This window comes from Rattus norvegicus, chromosome 17 (genome assembly GCF_021556685.1).
Source record: "Rattus norvegicus strain SHRSP/BbbUtx chromosome 17, alternate assembly SHRSP_T2T, whole genome shotgun sequence".
In the NCBI taxonomy this organism is placed as follows: domain Eukaryota; kingdom Metazoa; phylum Chordata; class Mammalia; order Rodentia; family Muridae; genus Rattus; species Rattus norvegicus.
Genome location: NC_141550.1, coordinates 14,004,068 through 14,031,888, shown reverse-complemented (window position 1 = coordinate 14,031,888; position 27,821 = coordinate 14,004,068). Strand labels below are relative to the sequence as shown.

Sequence of the window (27,821 nt, the reverse complement as noted above, 5' to 3'; positions counted from 1 at the left end):
TGCCTGATATGAGTGCTTGCAGCAGAACTCAGGTCCTCTACAAGAGCAGCAGGCATTCATAAAGGCTGAGCTATCAGAAGCCCCTTTAATGGTCTTTAAAGGCAATACAGTGAGGGTCCATAATTTGGACCTTGACTCAAATAGTATGTAAAAGCTAAGAGTGTTTATTCTACAGAAGTCCAGCATGCTGGAGTCTACCATCTTCCAAGGTGGAGGCACCACAGTGAGCTCACAGCTCTGATTTAAAGCACATTACGGGAATTCCAGGAAAGGAGTAAGTAACCTCTGTCTTAATCTGTTGGCTCTATCTCTAGGGACATCCCAAGACCATTGCTGGGGCGAGGGGTGCTGGAAACTATTGCCTGGGAAGTGTGGAACTGTTGCTGACCCATTGTCCTTGCCTCAGGCCAGACGGTGGGACAGCCTTTGAGGCTCTCTGAAGCCTGTCATGGAGTTAGCCTGTCTCAGCCCTGTGTTACGAACACTCTTCTTGCGATTCTGAGGACATCTTGGGTTCTTGCACACAGTTTTATCTGCTGAACCACTTTTCAGGCATCTGGAGTGTGTTTCTGAGGTACATACCAGCTTACTCGTTCTAAACAGCCTGAGGCACGGAGCTTCATCTGGGCTCTAACTTACATGTTAGGATCTCACATGACTCCCTCACGCTGCCCTCAGGCTCACTGTGGGGCAGAAGATAATCTTGAGCACCCTGCTGCTGCTACCACAGGGTACTAGGGTGGCAGGTGTGAGCCCCCATGCTGGCCCATAGGCTTCCAGGGCCCTGTGTTCCCTAGGCGAACACTACCAGCTACCTCCTGGTCCCGCTTAGGTCTTATGATTCCTGTAACTATGAGCCTGCAGAGAAGACTTAGTGACTATAGAGCTCTGGCTCTTAGAGGACTCTGGTTCGATTCCCAGCCTTCACATGGTGACTCAAAACCATCTGTAACTCAGACTGGGAGAGAGCTTCTGGCCTCTGTAGGCACTGCACACACTGTACATGCAGACAGAACACCCATGCACACAATTTAAAAGTGGGGGGGAGGGGGATTCCTGTAATAGAATGTGGACGTAGTTTGTGATAGCGTTTCTGATGAGTTGTAGATACTTGGAGAAAACAGAAAAGGAAGGTGCGCTTCTGCCTCAGGGGAGACAAGTAAATAGGGACTCTTGGTCCTGGAGCCTTCGGACTGACAGGCAGAACAAAGGGTTACAAGTTAATTACCTCAGATATTTCATTAATAAGGAAACAGTATGAAGCCAGTGTTAACCCAGTTATGCCATATCCAGACAAAATATTACAAGAAAACCACAGGTCAATAATCCCCAGGAATAGTGGAGGTACAGTCATGAACATTGATCTGCAGATGGGCTGGAGAGATGGCTCAGAGGTTAAGAACACTGACTGTTCTTCCTGAGGTCCTGAGTTCAATTCCCAGCAACCACATGGTGGCTCACAAGCATCTGTAATGAGACCCGATGCCCTCTTCAGACACACCTACAGTGTACTTACATATAATAAATAAATCTTTTAAAAATGTTTAGAAAATCAGGTACTGCATACTAAATATATCAGGGAATAGAAGGCCCAGCTCATCTGGAGAGGGAGAAAGCACATTTGGTGATGTCTAGCATCTGCGCTAAGCCCTGGAAAAAGCCAAGTTAGAAGGAGTTTTCTCTCGCTAGCCACAGGCTTAAAAAGCAGGCCAATAGCTGAGGCTCTTGTCATGTAATCCTGATAGCAGGTCTGTCCACTACAAGTCGTCCTCTGACCTCCACAAGAAGGCAGCAGATGGGTGCCTAGCTCCTGCAGTGGGGAATGAGGGAGGGACTGAAGTGTCTGATAAGGAGGCCTTCATACTATAGCAGAGTAACTGCTCAGCCCCCAGCCCCCTGCATCAGGTGTCTACAGTACCTGTAATCCAGTTCCAAGGGGGGCCCTGAGAGCACGGCCTTCCCTGGCACCTGCAGTCATGCCCTCACACGTACATAATTCTAAAAAGAAATATAGAAACCATTTCAGGAAGGTCCAATTGTGGATAACGTATTCTAACAGTTATGAGAACGTTATCAACAGTTTTATGCTTTTGAACAAAATAGGCAGCTCTCTAGAAAATGTGGTAATGAAAACTCACAGTTAAAATATAATTTTAAAAACCCTCACACAGGCCTGTAGCTGTTAAATTAAATCAGGAAAAACAAAACAACAGAAGAAAACCTGTCCATAGAGAAAGAACTCAAAGGGCCAGGAGAGGTGTGGACTACGGAGCTCCTCTCATAAACAGTGTTTGGAGCCCCAGCAAGATGGAGACTAATAACAAAAACAAAGCCACAGATCTCAGTTCGCACTTCATTACATTAGTAGTTTTAGTACTGAGACTCCGGGAGCGTACCTTGGAAAAAGCAAGGCAGACTTTTCCACAGGGAAGAACACAAAAGGTTCAGAAGTCACACAGAAGACCAACCTTTTAAAACTTTGATGACCCTGACATTTTAGATCTGAAGGAATTTTAGATACTTTAGGTTTTGAAGTTACAAGTATCAGAATAAATGAAAAGAATTGTTTTTCTCTTTGTATTACCTTTAAGCCTTGGCTATAAGATTGCTTAGAAATAATGATAGCTCAGTGGCAGTAAGCAGCACTTAAAAAAAAAGACTGGATGTAACCCAGGATAGCCTCAGACTCAATGTGTAACCAAGGATATCTTAAATTTCTGGTCCTCTTGCCTTCACTGTCACCACACCAGGTTTACAGAGTGCTGAGTAAGAACTCCACCAACAGATGCACATCCATTCCGTAGCCCATGTTTTTTATAAAATTTGTGTGTATATATCAAGAGAGTCTTAAGAGAGTGGAGTGGTATTCCCTCTTTTTCAGGAACTTGGCTGTTGAAGCTAACCTTGACTTCCTAATTCTATCCTGATCCCTGGTCTCTGGCATGCCTGGGAGGCACCGAAGGGCAGGGGTTGGGACCTTAGAAGTTCCCAGAAACCCAGAGAATACCCTTCAGGTCAAGGCCTATAAGCTTGTGAGGCAGTTAGGGAGATATTTTCAGCCTGAATGTCCCAATGACCTCAGAGCCCCAGAAGGACTCCAAACAACCTGAGCCCCCCAACACCACAAAAACAAAAGCAACATGTCTCCAGCTTCTCAGGTCACGAAGGGACCCAGCTCCCCTTCCATAGCATTCCCATCTGATTGCTTGATGATATTTTTACTTTCTCCCCACTAGGGAAAAGCATCTCCTTAGAGAGTCAATTACTGGCAAGCTGGTGTGTTCCGCAGAGCAGAACTATTTCATGTGTTTGTGTTAGTGGGTGTGGGTGTGGGGATAGCAGGTGGGAAAGGGGGAAAAGAGGGCAGTGGAGCGAGGCAAAAGCTTCCTGTCATGGTTTCTGGTGTAGAGGGAGATGACAGTGTAGTTTATGGTATCAGGCTGGTGGTCCTGCTTTCACACTGTGCTTGCCTCCTTAGGCTGCTCCATAGCTGTTGGCTGAGTCTCTCCCAAAAGACTGCCATCTATGCTTAGAGACTGTTTTCAGACCTGCAAGCTTCATGTGTGATGTGGCTAGAGAGAAGTCCCCAGGCAGAGCTCAGTGGTTGACTGGCTGGTGACTGAGGGCGTGCACCCCACACACACACCCCACACCCCGTACGTGTTCTCGTATTTATTTGGCCACTTCCAGAGTGGCAATCTGTCACCCTGGGTTGGGGAATAAAAACAGTGACTCTGATGAGCCTGGAAGATATCAGTACAGTTGGGACCAGAAGAAAAGGGGTTGTTCAGGGAGGATATGTCCCCTGGGTTAAGCAGGACCCACTGGGAAGATGTTGAGATCTTGGATCTGTGTGAAAATGTATCCAGACTGCGTTTTGTTTGAGGGGTGCCATGGGATCACAGACAACAAGTAACATCATTTGTTTTTCTTGGATTGATGGGCCCAGTGTATTCATCCCTGAGATAATGTCTACTAAATACCTAAGGCTAACTAACTGCGTACTTCACATACCAGTTGCAATTCAAGAAAAGACTCACTTCAAAACAGTGGCTAGTTTAGCTGGCAACTCAGTTGCGTGTTGGACAGTCACTGGCTACTCAGTCATACTGCAGCGCACAAAGTATTCATGTGTCAGTGACGTGTTTGTGGTATCGTGGCCACGGTAACGTCATGGCACAGTGCATCTGCCTGTGCTGTGGCGTTTGTCCGAGAGTCATCCAGTGATTAGTTAACAGGAGTTCGGTGCCACTGACTTGATTTAGGTCCTACCAGCTCTTTCTCCAGCATGGCTTCTATTTTAGCAAGGTGAGCCTAAGCAGGAGAAAGGAGGAAAATATGTTAGTAGTATTTACAAAATCTGTCTGCCACCTCTATGGGGTCATAGTCTATCAGCAAAGACTTATAAAAATCCAGTTTTTCCTCCCGGCCCCAGGCTCCCGTAATAACGACTCAAAATAAATACAAACACCTTGGCTATAAGCTTTGTTTGGTTCCCCGATTAGATCATAACTTAATATCCCATTTATTCTAATCTATTTTCTACCACGTGGCTGGTTACCTCGGCTCAGCTCCCATCTTCTGTTCTCCCTGGTTCCTTCTCCTTGCTTGGCTCTCCTAGACTCCAGTCTCCCTACCAGCTGTCCCGCCTTCTATTTCCTGTCATTGGCCAATCAGCTTTATTTGACAGGTGAAGCTTCTGAACAGACATAAGAGATTCCTTCTACAAGGACTTAATCACACACACATTGGAAAACTGTCTGAGGTGATCATTAGAGGATAGGTCACGACTTACTTGGATTTTGAGGCTTAGAAATGTCAGATTCAGGCAGCTGTCTCTGAAAAGCTTTTTTTGACTTTTTCCTATACTAATGATGGCAGCAGCAGTTAAAGTCAGGAAGGAGAAGGTGGTTCAGCGAGTGGGGGCCCTGTTGCCAAGCCTATGACCCGAGTTAATCCTGGGACCCACATAGTAGGAGGCAACTGACTCCGGCCAATTGTCCTTTGACGTTCACCTCCTCCCAAATAAATAAACAGAAAATCAGAATAAAAAGAAAGTCAAGAGGACTGCACCAGGTAAAGGGTCCTCCTTTTTAATGTCCTTTTTTTTTTTTTTTTGGTTCTTTTTTTCGGAGCTGGGGACTGAACCCAGGGCCTTGTGCTTCCTAGGCAAGCGCTCTACCACTGAGCTAAATCCCCAACCCCTAATGTCTTTATTAGCATACATCAGTTATACATAATAATGGGTTTATTATGGCATTTCCATACCTGTACACAGAACATTTCAACCCTAGTCTTCCTCTTGCAGTTTTCTTGTCCACTCCCCACTCCTTTCCTTCCCGACAGTCCCCAGGGCATTGTTACTCTTATATGGGGGACTGAGGCACCATTCTGAAAGAATGGATACCCTGCTGACCACACCTGAGGGAGCCACAGAAAGGCCTGTGTGTGCTGTTCTGCCCATGCACATGGCTGACTTGGATCACAGTATTAGTGGAAAACACAAGCCCTTATCCAGTAAAGTGCTTTGCGGTTTCAATGTTCTCCTGTGACTTTTTTTTTTAAAGATGCATCTTTAATTATGTAGAGGGGTGTGTGTGTGCATGTGTGTGCTACTCTATTATATCTAGAGAGATTTCTTTTTGGTGAGTCTGAAGAAGTCAGACAGCGGGAGCTTTGTAATCTATAGCAAAATGTAGCTCAATGTAAAGTAGCTAGAGCCCAGATCTGAGTAATCCAAGACGCACTTAAATTATACAGGTTGTCTTTAAGAACATGGAGAAACGGGCTGGAGAGATGGCTCAGTGGTTAGGAGCACTGACTGCTCTTCCAGAGGTCCTGAGTTCAAATCCCAGCAACCACATGGTGGCTCACAACCATCTGTAATGAGATCTGATGTCCTCTTCTGGTGTCTGAAGACGGCTACAGTGTACTCATATATAATAATAAAGAAAAAAACAATATATGGTAGCATGTCTGTATTAGTCATGGTTTTCTAGAGTAACAGAACTCAGAATGAATTTTTCTATCTATATAAAAGTATTTACTAGAATTATTTACAGTCCAGTTAATCAAATAATGCCTGGCTGTGAACAAAAGATCCAAGAATCCAATAGAGGCTCAGTATACAGCCTGGACGTCTCAGCTGGTCTTCACTGTATGCTGGAATCCTAAAAAAGTAGGCTCTAATGACAAATGAGGAACTGACTTGATAGCCATGAAGACCTTACACACGTTTTTAATGAAACTCCTTCCTCATGGTTTTAAGACAGAGTTCCATGTGTCATGGGCTGACTTCGAACTCTCTATGTAGCCAAAAGTCTTGAAGTTCTGATCCTCTCCCCCACCTCCCACATGCTAGGAATACAGAATTGTACTAGTACTCCTGGTTTGCATGGTGCTGGAGGTTGAACCCAGGGCCTCATGGGTACTACTTGGCAAGCACCCCACTAGTCAGCTAACTGAGCTACACCCCAGCCCTCAAAGAAAAGAGTCTGTGTGGCAGCTAGAGAGACGCCAAGGTGCCATGGCCTTTGATAAGTGATAAAGAGGAATAGAGCTGGAATCTGAAGGTGGCACTGACAAACTCTTCAATGACCAGCAGCAGTGAAGGAGAAGGGCTAAGTCAGAATACAAGGACAGACGGGACTTCTGACCAAGGCTGCTAGCTAGGGGCACCAAGGGCTATGGGTGTGTGTGTGTGTGTGTGTGTGTGTGTGTGTGTGTGTGTGCTCGTATGTGTGTGTGTGTGTGCTCATGTGTGTGTGTGTGTGTGTGTGTGTGTGTGTGTGTGTGTGTGTGTGCGTGCGCGTGCGCACATTGTACCAGGATTCTTCTCTGGGACAAGCCTCTGGGTAAATCTGTGATGGAATGTTTCTTGTCCACAATAATGGCTCTCGTGACCTTTTTCATTTTATGTGCCTTCTGGTCTTTGGCCATATCCACCCTCTCTCCCTTTCTTAAGCAGCCACTTGGATTCATCACGAGGCTACATTCTAATGGCATTCTCCATCTTAAGTCACCCCTCTGTCCCCTCCCCAGCCCTGATCTGATTAAGTTTCTGCCCTCTTAATGGCTCACCATCGGCATTAGCTTCTCAGCACAGTATGTGATTATTCGTGTGTGTATCCCAGTCACGAAGGCCTCACGTTGTCAACTCCTGGGCACACACACCCTATCCATACAGGGAAATAACTCAAAAGTGAATATTTAAAGCCAGGAAATCCAGTGTGCTGTCTGTACCCTGGTGTCTAATTTGTTTGCTAATCAGATAAAAATTCAATAATTATATTTGTATATTCATAAGTAGCCCTCCAGAGATAAGTGGGTCACTACTGTGTGCACACACATTTTCTGGGGGGAGGGGTTTCTTGCTGAGCCCACTTAATGGCATTTTTGCTGAAGGCAGGTCAAAGGAATCAGATAGCAATGGGAGATGGGTGACGCTTAGCAGGATTCTTCTCTGAGTCCGGTTTAGGCAGGCCCTGTATACAACTTGAAAAGAAAATTAGAAAGGGCTTCTAAAGCTCAGAGCAATATTTATCACAGTTCTGGGGATGGAACCCGGAGCACTGCCCGAGCTAAGCAAACACTCTAGCTGCGCGCGTCGCCGAGTCTCAGTGGGATCGGTTTATAAACACAGTGGATACACTAAGTCACTCCTTAAACTCCGGTCTGTTTTCACTGCTTCTGTTTCACCTCACTCCCCAAACGCGCCGGATGAAGATGAAAATGATGGGGGAAGAGCAGAGCGCCCCACGAGCCCTGTGGTTTCCGGTCAGAAATCTGAGACGTTTTTGCCGAACACCCAGCGACCTTCCAGCTGCATCCAAACAGAGTCCTTGTTGCTGCGAGAATGGCGTCTACCTGGGAAGACCAAAACCAAGACTCCCCGGTAACTTGTATCTGCCCACGAGCAAGTGGAACTTGAGTTAATCTCTTCTCCTCCAAACCTGCCGCCGCCGGGGTGGGATGGGGGGGGGAGCTCCTCGATTGCTGGCTACGCTGTCACCAGCTGCTTGTGGAACTGAGCCTCCCATGGCCATGGTAGGTGGCAGGATGAGCGGAGAGGATCCTAGAGAGGGAGGCTGCTCGGGCCATCATTAAAGCCCATGCCTGTGATCCTGCAGGGCACGCTAAGATTAGCTGAAGTCTAGAGTGAACTGATTTGTCCTCATTCTTGCTCCCACCTTAGTTGCGAGGGTAGGATAGGGGGCAGGTGCTACCAGTGTGTAGTCGGGGCGGGGGTGGAGGTTGGGAGGCACCCGGGGAGGTTCCTTTGAAGACTGGCTGCCTTGGGGTGGTCAGCAATGACCTTGAGAAGTTGGGACTCTATCTCAACTGTCCAGCTCTCTGGGCACACTCGAAGGCGCTGCTTATAGCTCCCCACACACAAACTCACACTGGCCCAGGCCAAGGCAGATGTCCTGGAGTGGGGGAATGGGGTGAGTCTGTCTCTTTAGGACCCCAATACTCCAGAGGACTCCTTTGCTTGCAGTACCTGCCTCTCCACTGCACATGAGGGAAGCTTCTGGGGCTGGGGATTTAGCTCAGTGGTAGAGCGCTTACCTAGGAAGCGCAAGGCCCTGGGTTCAGTCCCCAGCTCCGAAAAAAAAGAACCAAAAAAAAAAAAAAAAAAAAAATCTGAACTGTAAAACAAGGGAAGCTTCTGCTTTGGTTCATGTCTACTCCGCTCTCCGGCCCACCCTCTCATGCTGGAGCTTTATCTCAAGTCAGGCCTCTGCACACGCAATATAAGCTGCTTGTGACTCCTCTCAGCCCCTTCCAGTTGTCTATGCCTTTCCTCTTCCCAAAATGGTCGTGAGCCATCACAGTACGGTGCCTCCATCCCATTGTCTTCCCTGGCTAAACCCACTTGACCAACACACCAGACAGGCTGAGCCAGCAGGAGAAAGCCTCCAGCTCTTTCCGTCTTATTCGGTGCTGAGATGTGAAGACTCCATTACCAAGGAGTCTCTCACCTCACAACTGGACCCCTCTGGCCACTGAATATTAAGTTGCTTTCCTCCTCCCTCTGACTCTTTCACACAATGTTCAAAATACCTCCCCCACCCTGTCCTTCATTTTTTAAAAAGTGATCTTAAGGGCTGGAGAGATGGCTCAGTAGTTAAGAGCACTGACTGCTCTTCCAGAGGTCCTGAGTTCAATTCCCAGCAACCACATGGTGGCTCACAACCATCTGTAATGGGATCTGATGCCCTCTTCTGGTATCTGAAGATAGCTACATTGTACTTATATATAATAAATAAATCAATCTAAAAAAAAGAAAAAAAAGAAAAAGAAAAAGTGATCTTAAGTAGCCCAGGCTGGCCTCATACAAAGTGGAGAATGGCTTTGAACTGATTCTCCCTCCCAAGTGCTGGGAACACAAGGTACATGCCACTGCACCTGGTTTGTAAGGAGCTGGGATGAACCGGGACCTTGTGCATATTAGGCAGGCACTCAATCAACTGAGCAATGTTCCTAGCCCCACTCCATTGTCCTGCTCTGGATCAGAAAGCAATCTGGAGATTAGTCCAGATAGAAAGACAGGAAACAGCTAAGCCGGTGTGGAAAAGGACAAATCCCATACCCTCACCACCTGTGTCTGGCTGAGTCAAGAGTTTTGACCCAGCTCTCTGGAGACTCACCCACACAGAAAGGACACTCCCTCACTGAAAATATCACAGCATTAATCCATCCAGTGAACCATGCTCACCATCAAAACATGCCTGGGTCTTTCTGCGACCTTGAAGAGCAAAGTTACTTTGATTTTTAAAAGTTGTTTTGGTTCAAGGTTTATAGTTAACCGAACCTTCTCCTCAGATATGAGCCTGTCTGTGAATCACCTTATAATTTTACCTATAGGAAAAAAAACAAAAACAAGCGGAACAACAACAACAAAACAAACAAACAAACAAAACAAAAAACAAAAAACCAAAGCGTGTGGGCTCAGCCTGTGTGAAGAGGCCTTCCTGCTCTTGCAATGGATTTGAGTTCCTTTCGAAGAGCCCACGTCACACATCACGAGGCTCACAACTGCCTCTAACTCCAGCTTCAGGGAAGCCAGTGCTCCTCTTCTAGCTTCTACGGCACCTGTACAACAAATAATTCTGAAATAATCCTTTCAGAATAATCCTGTTGTTGAAAAAACCCAACATCTTACAACAAGGAAATAAGGCCAACAACGCTTTTCACACGTTCCCCCAGCCTTGGTAAGTGGAGAACATTGTCACATTGTAACACCGAATGTTACATCACATCAACAACTGTTGGCTCCTGTTCTCGTGCCTGCACTTGGCTTTGTTCAAGTGTGTTTGTCCTTCTTCATCAATAAAATTGAAGCTTTGCTTGAAGCTCTGACCGTTTTAAGTGCTGTGGTTCACATATCGAGGCAGGAGGGTAGCCTTTAGATTGCACCTTCCACTGAGATCAGGGGACGGAACTCGGGTGGTCAGGCTTAGAACTTAACCACCAATGTCTTAAACCACAGAGTCAGCCTGCTGGCCCCTGAAGTTCTACATTGAAAGCCATGATCCCCCCATGTCTCTACAGAGTCCACTGAAGCTCTGAGAGGGGAACCAGTCAAGTTGGGGCACCCAGGCAATGTGGAATCCCAACACCCCTGCAGATGATAGGTTGACTCTGCAGGACCGGATGGCAGCTGAAGGCTTCTAAAATTAGACCGGACCGACATTCCATAGTGTCTGTTGAATAAGCTAACATTTGGCAGGTGCATAGGGGGAAAACACACTCTAACTTGATGCGGGGATAGAAGAATGACTAACTATGGTGAATGTGACAGAGCCGAGGGCTTAGTCCACCCCCACAGGGGAAAGGCGGGTGTAGCCCGATTACTGGAGATGAACAGGTCCTTGGAGGGATACACGAGATGAAGGCTCCAGCAGTTTGTCTGGGACTCCTGAAAGTCCATTTCCCCTGGTGGACGAAACTCTAGAATCTTTATTGACGGTAGTTTAGTTCTCTCCGCAAACCTACCCTGAGGCCACAACGAGGAAGCACAGAGAAAAACCTCTCCCCCTTTTGCTGATGGCCAAGTGCTTTCAATTCCAAACAACCAGCGCACCAAAGTGGCAGGATCTGGGATCCCACATGCTGGTTTTCTCCACCGCCTCTAATTTTTTAATAATTTCCTAAAACCTCTTTGCAATATTTTTATTTATTTTTACCTTGTGTGTATGAATACTCTGCCCACGTTGCACTACATGTATGCCTGGTGCCCGTGTGATCCCTTAAAACTGGAGTTGTGCAAGTTTTGTAAGCCACCCTGAGGATGCTGACAAAACACAGGTCCTCGGCAAAAGCCACCAGCCAGCGCTCTTAATGACCCTGAGCCATCTTTCCAGCTCCCACTCTTTAATTTTTAAAACGCTGCTCTTGAGAGTTATTTATCTAGATCTTTAAGGTTTGGGGTGTGCCGGTACACGCTGACCCACAAGCTCCAACGTGGCAGGGAGCTGAACCTTTTTTACTGTAAAAACTTCTGGACCTTCACAGCGCCTGCGCATCTTTAACACTCTGGCTCTCCTCATGCAACCTTGAGACCTGCCCTCAATTTTCTTCCAGAATTCCAGGATCTGGGCGGTGGAGGTATACATCCGGAACACAAGAGCCCTGGCTCCCCACAGCCGGCCGGCCTATTCTGACTAAAGGCAGAACTGCCCTTTACTTTCCTCGCCCCTTTTCAGAGGCTCTAAGGGGATACAACAGCTTCCGAGGGGAATCCACCGTAAAGGCTCAATGAAGTAGTGATTTTCTTGGGGTTGGGAGGGAGGGCTGGAGATGGCCACCTGGAGCCAGGAAAGCTATTTAAAGGCTTATCTGGGGCAGGAAAATTCTCCTGGGAAGGATGAGGGGCGCGGCGTGGTTGGAGGAGTGGGGTCAGTGGGCTAGGCAGAGCCTTGGCAAGACCAGGCTCTTTTGGGTGGGTTGGGGAGCGGGCTGGTGGGCGGAACAGAACTCGGGTCAGCTGAACAGGGCAGGGGTGGATTAAGTGGGGTGGAACTGGGCGCGTGGGGTGTGATGGGGGGTGGATCCGAACAAATCTTGGGTGTGGTCGCGGGTGAGGGAGACAGGATGCTGGTGGCCGGGGCGCGGGTGGGCGGGACGCAGGTGGAACGGAGCAGGGTTCTGGTGGAAGATGTGGGGCTCCGGAGGGTAGAGTGGGTCTCGAGTAGGCAAGGCAGGATAAAATAGAGGCTGGGAGAGGTTGATGGTGTGGCTCTGCTTTTGGAGTTGGGCACCCAGCTGTCATCGCTGCGGCTGGAGTGGCCACTGCGCTCCCTCCTCCCTAGGGCTCACGGCGCGCTGCTCTAGAGGAAGGCGGGGCTGAGAGGCGCCGAGGGCAGCGCCAGGCTCCGCATTCCCTTCCTGCTGACAGGTGGCCGTGCGGCCCGGGGCTCGTCTCTCCACTGCGTCCTGCTCACGCCGGGCTCCGGGGCTATGGTGGACGTGCTGGGCGGGCGGCGCCTGATGACCCGCGAGGGCACGCTGGTGGAGGCCGAGGCGGCGCTGCAGAACAAGGTGGTAGCTCTGTACTTTGCCGCAGGCCGGTGCGCGCCCAGCCGCGACTTCACGCCGCTGCTCTGCGACTTCTACACGGAGCTGGTGAGCGAGGCGCGGCGGCCCGCACCCTTCGAGGTGGTTTTCGTGTCGGCGGACCGCAGCGCCGAAGAGATGCTGGACTTCATGCGCGAGCTGCACGGCTCCTGGCTGGCATTGCCCTTCCACGACCCCTACCGGCAGTGAGTGGGGACCCGGGGGTCATCAGCACGGGGTTGGCGCTCTGGCTCCTCCGGGACACCTCTCCTGCACCGAGCTGCTGTTTCATGCGCGGATCCTTCACTTCCTATCCCGCCTTTTTTGCTGTTCAGGTCTCAACGCAGGTCAATTCCACTGACTCTGGGTTTCAGCACCCGTGGTGCTCCGGTCGGCCAGCATTTTCTGCCTTTTATGATTAGGGATCCGTATATCTCAGGAGCCCCGGAACTGATCCTGGTGCTGGCTGGTATCCCTTAGCTTGTAGGCTCCTTGATTCGAAGTGGGGGCTACGGATATCTCCCTTGTCCACAGAGCTGTGTTGGGGGTACCCCGAGAGAAGTGGGGAGGGCCTCATAGCGGGAGGAGCCAGGTGCTAGCCATCTCTGAGATTTCATTTTTACCTACAGCGAAGGAGTTCCCTAACTATAACGTTTCATTAACATGGACGCTTTCACAATACATGTAAAGGAAACAGGAGTAGGCAGATGTTAGAGCAGGCAGGGCTGAAGAGTTTCAGGAGAAGAACCTAGAAAGAGGGGGAGGAGGGTATGGAAGAGTCCAGATGGAGGTCTCATTGCACACACCCCCAGCCCTGCCCGCTTCTACAACAGATGCCAGTTTCTGGGTATCCTCTGACTCTGGGTCCTGGGTTTGTTACCCATTTGCGATGCTACCTGTGAATCCTTTCTGGAAAACGAAGCAAAGCCAACTTTGAGACGTCCCATAGACTCATAATCACTAGAAGCCCACTTAGTTTCTTTCTCTCTCTCTCTCTCTCTCTCTCTCTCTCTCTCTCTCTCTCTCTCTCTGTCCATATGTGCATGTTCACAAGTGTGCACTTGCGGGCACATGCCAATAGAGATCAGAGGACAACCTGAGCACAGTCTCTGCTGTTATTTCTCAGCTGTCATCCACCATGTATTTTCGAGGCAGAGCCTCACACTGTCCTGTAAATTCACTAACCTGGCTGGCCAGTGAGCCCTAGGGCATCAGTCTCTGCCCCCTCAGCTCTGGGATTACAAGTGCTTTTTATGTGGTTTTCAGGACTGAATTTATGTGTCCCCCGTCCCCCCCCACCCCGTGCTTTGGGTCTTTACTGACCGAGCCACCTCCCCCCATTTTCCTAAACTCATTCTCTTTGGTGGGGAAGCTGCTTAGCCTTGGGGCAGGTATGAGGCCTCACTTATGCTGGTACCGTGAAAATCCCACTGATAGTAAGTCTAAGTGACAGCTGATAGCCTTTGCCTAAGGACTCCCTGGAGAACAGCTCCAAGGGCTGTGCTTTAAAATGTGACGACTCGTGGCACACTCAATTACACGTAGCTTTAAAAGACACACTTGTTTTTGCAGTCGGCGCTAATTAGGCAGAGAATTCTGCCCCTCTGGAGACTAGGGCTCTGGGTTGCCCAAGAGGATGGTAGGAAAGAAGGTTAATGGCTAAGTAAAAAGATGCACAGAGAATGCAGTAGACCTAGTCCGTGAAAGGGCTCTGTTATGTATTGCTTTTCTTATTGCTGTGACAAAATATTTGACAAAAGCAACGTAAGAGAGAATGGGGAGCTGGCTCAGCGAGTAAGCATGCAGGTATGGCGACCTAAGTTCAAATCCCCAGCCTTCAGTTAACAAAAACAAAACCCAAACCAGACAGGGCTGCATGTAACCCTAGCAATGGAGGGGCGGAGTCAGCCAGAAGGGGCGGGGTCAGCTCGATCCTGGGAGCTCACCGGCCAGGCAGCCAGTCTAGCTGAAACAGGACAGCTTTAGTTTCAGTAAGAGAACCTGTCTCAAGAGAATAACTATGACATCTGTCCCATCCCTCTGGTCTCCGAATGAAACGCATGGGCACACCACCTCTCGCACGCACAAAATTTAAGAAACTTAAAGTGGGGAGGGTTTATTTTGGTTACAGTTCGAAGGCTGGCCCTTAGGGCAGAAGCATGAGGAGGCGGGTCTCTGTGTCTACAGCCTGGAGCTGGAGCATTCCTGGATGAAGGAAAGCTGGTACCGAACTTTCTACTCCTCAGCCTTTTCCAGGGTTTGCCTCCTAGATGATTGTAGACCCTGCCGAACAGACAATCAACATTAACCACGCCAGGCTCCTAGTGATGTCGGCCGTGAGAGGTCAGCTTGTTGGTGTATTGCTGGTGTAGGCACACAGTCCGTTCTCCTGGGGTCTGCCTGTGTACCCTGGCTGATGTCTTTTCCCAGGGTGATTAGCAACCGACCGCAAATGTACATTGACTCCCTTGAGAAGGGTGTTACTTTGGGGACCATGTAGATCTTTCCCCCTTCCTTCTCCTCACTTCTATTCCAGAACCTTTCTGCTCCAGGTGTGAATGAATGGTCCTCTGAGCACAGGATGGCCCAGCTGGGCCTTTGAGCACAGGATAGCCCAACTCGTCTGTTCTGCATTTCCCAAAGGGAGTTTCCGGTTGTAAACTTAGCTATTCATCTTTGTCCCTTCCCAGTACTTCCTTCCTGCGAACCAGGAAGTAGAATATTCTGAGGGGATTGCTGGAGCTGTGCCCTCGATTCCATTGTCTCAGCTCAAATTTGTAGAATCAGACCATGGGCCAAAGGAAAAAGAGCCACAACTGGGGACAGGTAAAAACTGCAGAAACCATCCAGGGGGTGCTCCGGAAGTTGCTGTCTGCTGTAGTGGGTAAGGCAGGACAGGAAGGTCGTATAGGCCCTGACTGGGAAGTGAACCAGGAAGGGACCGTTGTGTATGTAACTTTCCCTCAGAGGCCTCTACTACTTACTACTGTTCCTCAGTTCCAAGGAAGGAAGAGGAAGAAATTTCCTACTACCAAGAAAATCACTTGTGGCTCCCTTAGATGGCTGTGGCATGTCTGCACCTGTAGGAAGGAATGCCCAGAGTTCTCGCCTTGCCCTCAGAATTATGCAGGTGCATTACAGTGAAGCCCTGTCCTCCCACCCAGCAACAGATACTGTGTCACATAGCCCAGAGAGGCAGTTGTTTATTACCAATGTCTCTGAAACAAGGCTCAGGTGTCTGGCTGGTATTGTCCCCTCTGCCCAGGTGTCCCATTGCGGTGGCCTTGAAGAAGGCTCTGCCTTAGCCTGAGGATGACTGCAGAACGGGTGCCAATGCTCTCTGTAGGTGTTTTCTCAGGTTGAGGGTTCCATTTTATCCCCTTCTCTGTGACTGAATTTATCTGTCTAGAAAGAAAGCCTCCTGCCTCAGCCTTCCTGAGCACTAACTTTATAGACGTGTGTTACCATACGTGGCGGAACCAGATCTCCAAGCAGCTGCAGATACATGTTCATGCTACAGGTTGCCACTCCCATGAGAACCCTTGAAGAACTTACAGTGACCTCACTGCAATGCCAGTCCTCATAGGCTGGGATGTGGGCAGAGTCCATGGTGCCAAGCAGGCATTTTCCCCTCCTCAGGCCAGCCCAGCCTCTGATCTGCCTTCTGGAACATTGCTTGGTGTTGGAGCACCTCTCCTTTTAGCTGATGTGTTTTGGCCCTGCCTTGTTCCAAGTCTTTTCTAGATGATGTCTTACAGTCTCCCTATGCTATTCAAGCTGGTCTCAAACATATGAGTTAAACTAATCCCTCTGCCTCAGCCTCTTGAGAGGCTGGAACCACAGGCTACTTGAGTTTTGGATAACTGTATTTTTAGTTCCGTGGGAGTTTGATTGTATCTTCAGCTTGAGATTTCTATAGTATGGCTGTCTCTTGGTATCTGGATCCTGGATTCCCTGCGGTTGCATTCACATCCCTATATAAAATGGCAGCGTTTGCACAGAACCTACCAACAGCTCCCTTTCCTTTCAGACCTGCTCAATGCTAACCTCTGCCCTTCTGTCCTCAGTGAGCTGAAGAAGAGGTATGACATCACCGTCATCCCCAAGGTCGTGGTCATCAAGCAGAATGGAGCCGTCATCACCAACAAAGGGCGGAAACAGATCCGGGAGCGCGGACTAGCTTGCTTTCAGAACTGGGTGGAAGCAGCTGATGTTTTCCAAAACTTCTCAGGGTGAATCTGCAGGGATCAGAGTAGGTGCTGGAAGTGCAGGGCGACCTGCCTTCAAGGAGGGCTTAACTGGTTCTCTTCTCTGTTTGGGGATGTCATAGCCGAGTCACCAAGCTGTGGCAGAGAGCGGAAACAGCTCAGGGAAGAACTACACCCACCCTCTGTGGGTCCTAGAGCTCCTTCGGGGTGAACTTTTATTACTTATAGCTTTCTCCACCCGTGCCTAGGCTCCAGGACACATGGGCAGTGAGCTACCAGAGACCTATGCGAGATACTCTTTCCTGCAGGTTTCTCTGGAAAATTGACCTATGAGGTGATGTGTTTTCTGACGACCTATCACACTTTAGTGATGCTTTGGTAAACATCTCTGTTACTCAAGTTTGTCCACTGTGTAATTTAATAAACCAACATTCACAGTTTGAGCAGATCTGATGTTTTTCTTCCTCCTTTCAAACCAAGTACCAACAGAAGGACAAATCAGTAAATACCGTGCTTGAGCTGTTCTTTTACCTGAGGAGGTTCCATACCTGTGCGCCTCATCTTGGAAGACTTTTCTAACCTTTGTCTTTTCTCGTGCTTTTCTTTCTTCTCTCCTTCCTTCCCTCCTTCTCCTTCTTTTCCTCATTTTTCCTTTTTGCTTCTTCGAATACCATTTTTTTTCTCTTTCTCCCATTACCTTCCCTCCTCCCTCCTCCCCTCTTTTCTTTTGGAATTGGGGATTGAGTCCATAGCCTTGCTTGTTAGGCAAGCCCTCTATCTGCCCCTCTGTGTATGCATGCATTTTATAGGTGTACACGGTTGTATGGGGGACACATACATGTGCACATGCGGGCGTGTGTGCAAAGGTTGATATCCAGTGTCTTCCCTGATGGTTCTTTGCCATTTTTATGATTTTTCTTTTTCAGTGTGTGTGTGTGTCTGTGTGTGCAGGTGCCTGTGGAGGCTAAGAGAGGGCATCAGGTCCTCTGGAGCTGGAGTTAGTGGCAACTGCGAGCTGACAGATGTGTGCTCAGAACGGAACTCTTGTCTTCGGAAAGAGCACCAAGCACTCCTCACCACTGAGCCATTTCTCTATCCTCCTTGGCTTTTTACGTTTGCATAATGCTGAGGATTGAATCCATGGCTCTGTTCATGCAGGACACGCACAGTATTTCTGAGCTATACCCCAAATCCTTTTATAATTTTGTTTTGTATTTTGAGAGGCCCCCTCACTTAGAGCTCATTGATTCGTTCAGCCAGGGTGACCTGCCAATAAGCTCCAGATGTCCCCTTGACTCTACCTCCCAGGGACAGAGCTTCAGAGGACATGTCATGCCTGGCTTTTACATGGTCCCAGGGATCTGAACACAAGTCCTCACCCTTGTGTGGCAGGCACAAGACTGTCGGAGTCCCCACCCCCCCAGCCCTTTACCCAACTAGCCCCTTTTATTTTTGATAGTATAACAATAGCCCAGAAAGAAATTAATTAGTATTTCAAAGGTATAAAGTCACGCTGTGCATTCTGGCATGTCCCTTGGTGACAGTCTATGTTTCCAACAGTGGCCCCATAAGATTATAGTGGCACCAAACAATTCTGTTGCTTGGTTAGTTCTATGATATTTGCACTATTCTAAACTTACATAATGCTTTCCAATGTGGTTAATGCTGGCAGGAGGGCAGGACCCAGAAGCACACGAATGACAAACCTCTGGGCATGTCTGTGTGGCAGTTCCTAGGTTAGATAAATTGAGGCATGAAGACTCACCCTGAATGTCGGGTGTCACTGTTCTGTGGGATGGGGTCTGCCTTAGTCACCGTTCTGCTGTTCTGTTGTTGTGAAGAGATGTCATGGCCAAGGCAACCCTTATGAAAGAAGCCAATTAACTGGAGGCTGGCTTCAGAGGTTCAGCCCATTATTGTCACGGCAGGTAGCATGCTGGCACACAGGCGGATGCTGGAGCTGAGAGATACATCTTTATCTATAGGCAGAGAGAGGGGCTCTGGGCTATCAATAGGCTTTGGAAACCTAAGAAATCACCTCTGGTGATGCTTTTCCTCCAATAACATCACACCTTCTAATCCTTTTAATCCTTTCAAATAGTGTCACTCCCCAGTAACTAAGCATTCAAATATATGAGCCTATAGGAGCTGGGATGGATAGTTTTATGTTAATCTGACGTAAGGTAAAGTCATTTGAGAAGGAAACTCGATTAAGAAAATACCTCCATAAGGTCAGGCTGTAGGCAAACCTGTAGGACATTTTCTTAATTAGTGGTTGATGGAGAGGGCCCAGCCCACTGTGCGTGGTGCTATCCCTTGGACTGGTGGTCCTGGGTTCTATATGAAAGCAGGCTGAGCAAGTCTTGAGGAGCAAGCCAGTAAGCAGAACCCCTCCATGGCCTCTGCATCAGCTCCTGCCTCCAGGTTCCTTGCCCTGTCCCGGTTTCTGTCCTGACTTCCTTTATTGATGGGCTGCAATGTGGCAGTGTTCACCCAATAAACCCTTTCCTCCCCAACTCGCTTTTTGGTCATTGTGTTTCATCACAGCAATAGTGACCCAAACTAAGATAGGGGTCATTCTTATTCAAGCTACCACAGGATCTCAGACTGAATCAGGAGGGGAAAAATGAGAACTGGGGAGTCAGATTGAAAGAACCAGAGTTGGGGTCAATCTGGGGCCAGTGGGAAAATTCCTATCACAAACCTCTGAGCACAAGGACCTCTCCCTTCCAGGAAGAAAAAAACTGGTTTAGTTCCTGGAACAGCTACAAGCCAAACTGTAACACAAAGCTACCCGTGACTTCCAACCGACAAACCCCCCACCTTGGGAAAGTCCTGAATGGTACACTGAGTCCAATCTGAAAGTTGTTTCGCTCCACCAAATGTGCATAGTACCCTGCCTAGTTACCATTGTGCAAGTTCTGCCCTAATTGTTTGGATTCTGTCCCAATTGTTTGCAAGGTATATAACTCCCTGTTAGACTCTGCTCAGGGTCGTCTCCCCTTGAAGTGGGAGGACCCTGGCATGTTGGAATTAAACTCCTCTTGCTTTTGCATCGATCACTGCCTCCATGAGTCTCATTCAAGAGGTCCTGGAAGAGGTTCAACTCGGACATCACAAGTTCATTGTAAGGAGTCCTCCGGAATGACCTGAGTTCAGAGCCCCGGGACTCACAGAAAGCTGGGTTCGGGGGCTGGGGATTTAGCTCAGTGGTAGAGCGCTTGCCTAGGAAGTGCAAGGCCCTGGGTTCGGTCCCCAGCTCCGAAAAAAAAAAAAAGCTGGGTGCGGTAGTGAGCATCTTTAATCCCGGCGTTCCTGTAATGAGATGGATGGCAGAGACAGGGGAGTCCCTAGAAGCTTGCAGCCAATTAACATAGGGTAGTGGCAGTCAAACAAGTCCTCTGTCCAGGTAGAAGGTGAGAACCAGAACCCAGGGTTGTTCTCTGACTTCTTCATGCACTCACATGAACGTGCACATATACAAACAGATGTATACATGAAGTTTAAAACAGAGAAGGAGAAGGCGGGCTGAGTGCCAGCACATTCTCTTTGCCAACAGTAGGAGAAGGCTGCCTACAGTTCAAGCATCCAGCCTTCTGCCATGGACACTTACTGGCTGCCCTCAGGACTGTGATTCTCATGCACCTGCAATGCCATTCTTGTATAATCTGATACAAGCATGATCCATCATAAGCCTGGCTTTCGTTTTTGGATCTTGTCAGCCTGCTGGGTCCCTCAGCTGAAAATTTGGAGCGAGGTGCAAAAATACTGTCATTATGTTATGCTGTCTCTTGGGTTTTGGGAGAAAACTGTGTTCCTATGTGATTTATTTTGAGGCAAATATAGTGATAAGGGGAGCTCCCTCTAACAGTCTTTCATTGATGCAGGGGTGCAAGGATTGTCATGCTGTGCTCCCAACATTTTTGAACACGTATTCCTGAAAGGTAAGCATTCCTCATAGGTTTTCAAGATGTCCATTTATATGTGAGCCATACCATAGATTTCTCCTAAAGGGTAGAGAGGGCTCAGTGGATGAGTGTTTCCCGTGCATGCACCTAAGTTCAGTCCTAGCACCCATGTAAGCAACAGGGTTATGGTGACACAAACTTATGATTCCAGCACTGGGGAAGTAGAGACAGCTGAATCTCTGGAGCTCACTGGCTCTGTTGGAAACCTACCTGGTGAGTTTCAGGCCAATGAGAGACACTCTTAAAAAGAAGATTGAACGAGCTTTAGCTCAGTGGGTCCTTCAGCAATGCGTAAACTCAAAAGGGTAATGTGGACAGCTCCTGGGGAATGTCTGAGGTTAACACACACACACACACACACACACACACACACACACACACAGAGAGAGAGAGAGAGAGAGAGAGAGAGAGAGAGAGAGAGAGAGAAACATAGACAGACAGACAGAAACACACACACACAGAGACACACTTACACATGACTGTGCATACAAAGAAGGTTCCAGGGCAGAGAAGGTGACCTCCCTTCACCCCCAGGAGTGGCTTGGACTGGTAGAGTAATGGATCATTTACCATGTTGATGGGCTTGGGGTAGCTTTTAGTGTAGAGCCGTAGCCTAGCATAGCCTGGGTTCCATTTCAAGCATTTCCAAGAAGTAGAATCCTAGTTCGCTGAGACACATTCTTTAATATTATAGTGTCTCTAACAACTAGTTGTCTGAATGTCCACTTCCTTGTAGAGAACTATTACATCTGCATCCTGACTTCTATTACAAAAGCAATAGGTGCTCCCTAAGAGGGACATGTTCTACAACAATTTCGTCTCATGACAGCCATGCCTCTCTTTCCTCTGAACATCACTTTCCACATTCATCGCCTTGCTCCCCTCAGTGTGTCCAAGACTAGCAGCATCATGTGGGAGTATGGGGCAGGGGACAAGCTGAGACAAACACAGACCCTCACCTAGGCAGAGTTCCTGGTGAGTCATGCACGTTTGAATCTGGGCGTTATGGTCCCATCAAGTGACATGCCTAACTACGTTTTTGGAAGTCAACCCATGGGACCATCAGTGTCTCATGTTTAATGACAAGTGAGGCTGCTCTGGTCACTGGGGTGGATTGGGTTTCTTTCCCTCTACCAGGGATTTCTTCCTTCAGATTACCTCTAAACCCCTACAAGTTCCTGGAAGCTATGTTCTCAGGAAGTTCTTCACAGGAGTGTCTTATCACTCAGTAGTCTCTCTATTATTGTTTTTTTTTTTTTTAAAACAAAATCTCAGTCATTCAATTTTACTAACGGAAACTCAGGAGCCAGATGCTGGGGTGAAAGGCTGATAGCTCAAAGAGGCAGAGAAATCACCCAGCTGACCTTCATCCTCAGCCAGTGTCTCACAAGGAATGCCTCTCTGTCACACCATCTCACAAAACATCCTTTAGACTGAATGTCCCTCCCTTCTACTTCCTGTGTGTCTCTCTCCATCCTCCTGACTTCCTCTTACTCTTTTTTTTTTTTTTTTTTAAATACTCCTATGCTCACTTCCTGCCAACTGGTTGCTTGCTCCACCTCTGGTTGGAGTCACCTGTGGTTGACTTTATTTAATCCTGTTTACAATATTCGAGCAGAAAGCTCTCGGATTAAAATGTGTGCTAAGGCTGAGCCACACCAAAGCTAGAACCAGGTTTTTCTCGTAAATAACACAATCTCAGGGTTAACAGGATGATCAAATATCCTGCAATCCTTCATTGCCCATATGACTTTAGGGAAGGGGGTGCCTTGTGCCTCTGCCAAGTTTCAGGGACTTTCTGAGCTCTTTCAGTTGTTTGGTTCCTGAATCTTAACAGAGCTCTGTTTAGAATTTCCCGGGTCCTTAACAGCCTTCCCTCGGAACTTCTGAGTCTGTAGAATTTATTGCATCTGAACAAAACTTCCCCATAGATTGGGAGATTTTAACTTGTAGGAAGTTGCTATACAACAGTCACACCCTCCCCCCATCTCACACCGTGTTGCATGGACACACACTACACAACACACCATAACGCCTGCCCGCAAACCACATACTCACACAAACACAAACACATGTCTCCGGCGGGAGGAAGAGGATGGAAGACACAGGCTTGCCAGTCAGGAGGAAGGCGGCTCCTCTGGGCTGCACACACTTGGGCTGAATTTAAAAGCACAGAGGCTTGCCAAGTAGGTGCCCATCACTCACTCGACATCCTGCATGCACTTACAGTTTTAAGCCTTCATCCTTCTAAGGTAATGCCCTTTGTCAATTTTAGTTGAAAGACTATCAGTGTTAAACTACCTTTGATCTGCTAATCAGTAAGCTTAATTGGCTAATAATTTATCATCATCATCATCAACATCATCATCATCATCATCATTAATGTGTATGTGCACATATGAGCATGCTTGTTGGGGTCAGAGGCCAGCTTCGGGAATAGCTCCTTGTGCGTCATATACTTTATGGGTTTTGTTTCTGCTTTGAGACAGAACTCTAAATACAGAGCTTACCAAGAAGGCTGGACTGACTGGTCAGTGTTGTGGCTTGCTCTTCGCTGGCCTCTTGTCTCTTGTCTCTGCCTCTCTAGCCCAGAGGGGGCAGGTGCCACCGAACCTTAGGTGGATGCTGGGGATTGAACTCAGGCTTTTAGAGTCCTGTAGCAAACAGTTTATTGACTAACCACTTCCCCAACCACTCACATGCTTCCTTAATTCCTGCTACGGTCCAAATGTTTGCATCTCCCCATAATTTATATATTGACTCCTACACCCAAGGCGGTTAATGAGGGCCTGAAGATGAAACACTGTGAATAATAGAATTAGAGTGCCCTTATATAAGAGACTATGACCTCAGGAGTCCCTTCTATCCTGTAGGCACATGGGGATTGTTGTTTGAGAGAGAATGCACCCCGTAGGTTTGTATATCTGAATGCTTCGTCCCCAGTTGTTGAACTGCTTAGGAAGGATTAGGAGGTGTGGCCTTGTTAGAGGAGGTAGGTCATTGGGGGTGGGCTTTGAAGTTTCACGAGCCCATACTATGCCCAGCCCTGTATGCATGTGCTACTGTCTGAGTCTTAGATTTCTGTCTCCAAAACTAGGAGCAATAAATTCCTGTTTTTAACCACTCAGGCTTCGGTATTTTGTTATAGCACTCTGGGTGGTTGTGCTGGTTGGTTCTGTGTGTCAACTTGACACAAGCTGGAGTTATCACAGAGAAAGGAGCCTCCCTTGAGGAAATGCCTCCATGAGATCCAGCTGAAAGGCATTTTCTCAATTAGTGATCAAGGGGGGAGGACCCAGCCCATTGTGGGTGGTGCCATCCCTGGGCTGGTGGTCTTGGGTTCTATAAGAAAGCAAGCTGAGCAAGCCAGAGCAAGCAAGTCAGTAAGCAGCATCCCTCCGTGGCCTCTGCATCAGCTCCTGCTTCCTGACCTGGTTGAGTTCCTTTAGTGATGAACAGCAATGTGGAAGTGTAAGCTGAATAAACCCTTTCCTCCCCAACTTGCTCCTTGGTCATGATGTTTGTGCAGGAACAGAAACCCTGACTAAGACAGTGGTCTAAGACTGTACCTACAAACAATCCTACCTGAATCCTGTACAGGTCATCCGAGGCTTCTCCCGTTTCCACCTCCTCCTGAGACATGTGCATGTCTCAGGTGGCTTACGTGTTCTACTTCCTCGAGGAAGCTTCCAGGCACTCTATAATCAGGTAAACGCTATGTCTTATTCCCTTTGGTCAACTTGGCCTGTTAGAATTATCCAGAGACTCTCGCATACTTCCCGTCTTCATTGAGTGCCTAAGTCTTGTTGGAATTCATTCTCATGTGCTGTAAGGTATCGGGGAGAGAAACCCAAGGCTGTGTAACAAAGACCCTCTCGGTGTGCTGGGGAGATGGCTTTGTTTATACCGGGCTTGCCATGGAGGCACGATGTCTTAGGGTTTCTGTTGCTGTGATGAATCACTATGTCCAAAAAAGCAAGTTGGGGAGAAAAGGGTTTATTTGGCTTACATTTCCATATTGCTATTTATTACTGAAGGAAGTCAAGACAGAAACTCAAGCAGGACTGGACCCTGGAGGCAGGAAATGAAGCAGAGGCCATGGAGGGATGTTACTTACTGGCTTGCTTCCCCTGGCTTGCTCAGCCTACTTTCTTATAGAACCCAGGACCACCAGCCCAGGGATGGCCCACATTGAGAAAACGCCTTACAGCTGGATTTCATGGAGGCATATTTTCTCAACCAAGGCTCCTTGCTTTCTGATGACTCTAGCTTGTGTCTAGTCCACACAGAAAACCAGCCAGAACACATGAGAACCAGAGTCGGATCACCAGAATGCTTGTGAAAAGCCTGTTTTTTTCCCTATAGTCCCAGTGCTGAGAACATGGAGATGGGAGAAACCCTAGAGCTCACTGGATAGCCAGCCAAGTTCAACTGGTGAGCTCCAGGTTCAATGAGAAACCTTGTCTCAAAAAACCAAGAAGGATAGTGGTTGAGGAAGACGCATGAGGTCATGTACACACACCCACACACCGCATGGATACAAACACATAGATCCTTTATTACTCTAAGTATAAATTCTGGGAATTAAGGCTTCATGACTTGTAGGTGAGCATTTGCCATGGATGCACAGGACATGCCTTGTTTCTTCCTCGCGAGTCTTCCATTTCTTTGTTAACTTTCGATGCCATTGTAAGTGCTATACTGTCAATCATTTCTTGTTTATGGGTATGTGTGTCCCTGCATGAGTTTTATATGAACCACGTGTGTGCTGTGCCTGCAGGGGTCTGAAGAGGACATCAGATCTTCTGGAATTAGCACTGTAGGCAATTATAGGGTGAGCTACAAATGACTGGGTGCCAAACAGGGGTCCTCTGCAAGAGCAGTAAGTGCTCTTGATTCCTGGGTCATCTCCCCACTCCAGTCAACCTTTATATCTTCCTGTGTTTTATCTCCCCCTTTGATTCATCAGAGCGAACTCTCTTCTAGATCAGAAATTGCATCTGGGGCTGGAGAGATGGCTCAGTGGTTAAGAGCACTGACTGCTCTTCTAGAGGTCCTGAGTTCAATTCCCAGCAACCACATGGTGGCTCACAACCATCTGTCATAGGATTGTACACCCTCTTCTGGTGTGCATGAAGACAGCTACAGTGTATACATAAAATAAATAAACCTCAAAAAAAAAAAAAAAAGAAATTGCATCTGCCTGGTTCGTACGACTCATGCATGGTAGAAACTCTAATGTCGCTGACTTGACTGAACTCTTTTCCAAGTCTGTACAACCTGTTAGTCTATGGACATTTCGATCCATGTGACTAAGTCCCGTGTCAGTCGCTCTGATGCCCATCTTTATGAGTGCATCAAATGTCCGTGTAGACATGCGTCTGTTGGAATACAGATAATTTGATTCACGAATTACAACAGGACTTAGGATGATAGCTCTGTCTGTAAAGTGCATTTTGCAAGCATCGAGACCCGAGTTTGATCTCTCGGAACCAATTAAAAATAAAAAAAGAACTGGGCGTGGTGACGCGTGCTTTTAATCTCAGCACTAGAGACACCAAGATGGCAGTCCCCAATATTTAATGGCCAGCCAACTTAGCCAAAGTGAGAAACTCTGTTTTATAAATAGCAAGGTGGATGGTACTTGCAAAAGAACAGCTGGAGTTGTTCTCCAGTCTCCGAATTATAATTTGTTTGACCCACAACCCCCAGTCAACATAGGTATTAATGGGAGTCTGGGAATTAAAGGACAGGGGTGAGAGAAGAATGGAGCCAAGACGAAGTTCTGATCAAGGCTCAACTTTATTGTAAAGCAGCAGGCTTATAAAGGGAAAAAAAACCATAAGCCCAACCCCTGGACACGAGGGATGTTATAAATCACCTCATGCTGGTAGCCAATGGCATGGGTTTCCATTTCCCATCACAGGCTTCTCTTATCAGGCCAAAAGCGGCGCTCCCAACTCAGGAGGGGAAATTCCACCTGTGATGGCAAAAACAGTTGATGTGGCAACTTCTGCTATGCAGGTCAGAGCAGAACCTCCACAATAATCCATGTACATGTGCTTCTGCACGCATGTGAACACACACACACACACACACACACACACACACACACACACAGGTATTAACAGGGACCTGCGCTTCCCGTGTTTGCCTTTCTGGGTGGCGGATCAGCTGTGTCTGTCTACTTATGGGGTAATCCTCCTTCCACTAATACAGTCTGACACTCACACAGTGAGACACTAATCTCCTACTAAAATACTGAGGACACGGAGCTGTGACTCACACTGCAGTCTTCCATCACTGCTTGCAGACTTCCCTTCTGGATGTGGCTGGGATGGGCGTTTCTTCCAGGTTGGGCTATCTGGATGGTGTCTGCTAGATGGATCCATGTGTCTATGGCCAGTGGGCAGGCAGGCAGGTGGGAATCTTGGTCCCTCCTCTGTGTCTGGCAGGCTTGATTGGGTTAATTCTCATGGTTGCTTCAGAATCCCAAGCAGATGGAGCCTTGTCTTGCCTCCCCCTCTGTGCCACTTTGGCTCACATTCCATAGCTGACCTGGCCAGTCAGTCCTTTTTGGAAGTGGAGCTCGAGGGACAGGTGACTAACCTGACCTTTTCTCGGCTTGCTTTTGGGTTGATCACTTGTATTATGGATGGAGAACCAGGGGAAATACCGATTGTTGTGTGTATAGGCACATATCGCATATGGGCACACAGGTGTGTATGTGTATATATGTGTGTGTGCATATTTGTGTGTGTGTGTGTGTGCGTGTGTGTGAGTGTGCGTGCTTGTGATGCTGGAAGTGGGTGTCAGGTGTCTTCCTTGATTGTTTTCTACTTAATCTATTGAGGCAGGGCCTTAAAGTTTAATCCAGAGCTCAACAATTAGGGTACTAGCTAGCCAGCTTACACAGGGTTCCTGTGTCTCCCTAGTGCTGGGATCACAGCACTAGGCTGCCACATCTACCCAATTTTTCTGTAGGTTAGGAGGACCTGGACTCTGATCCTCATCCTTGTACAAATGTTTTATCCACCTAGCCGTATGTCTCAACCTGATAGGATTTATATATATAAATATTTATTTA

General features: G+C 47.9%; 1 protein-coding gene across 1 annotated transcript; it reads left to right on the top strand.

Annotated features, from left to right (window-relative positions):
• The first annotated feature begins 12,462 nt into the window (after positions 1–12,462).
• On the top strand, positions 12,463–17,214 carry Nxnl2 (nucleoredoxin-like 2). The gene is made up of 2 exons (NM_001170429.1): positions 12,463–12,764; positions 16,626–17,214. Exons 1-2 carry the CDS (start codon positions 12,463–12,465, stop codon positions 16,792–16,794), a joined length of 471 nt encoding a protein of 156 aa, NP_001163900.1. The 3' UTR covers positions 16,795–17,214.
• The last annotated feature ends 10,607 nt before the right edge of the window (positions 17,215–27,821 follow it).

Excerpts from the sequence above, each read along its gene's own strand:
- Nxnl2 (NM_001170429.1), top strand. The coding sequence starts at position 12,463 with ATGGTGGACGTGCTGGGCGGGCGGCGCCTGATGACCCGCGAGGGCACG. Across the intron at positions 12,765-16,625 it reads TTCCACGACCCCTACCGGCA|TGAGCTGAAGAAGAGGTATG; the intron begins GTGAGTGGGGAC and ends TTCTGTCCTCAG.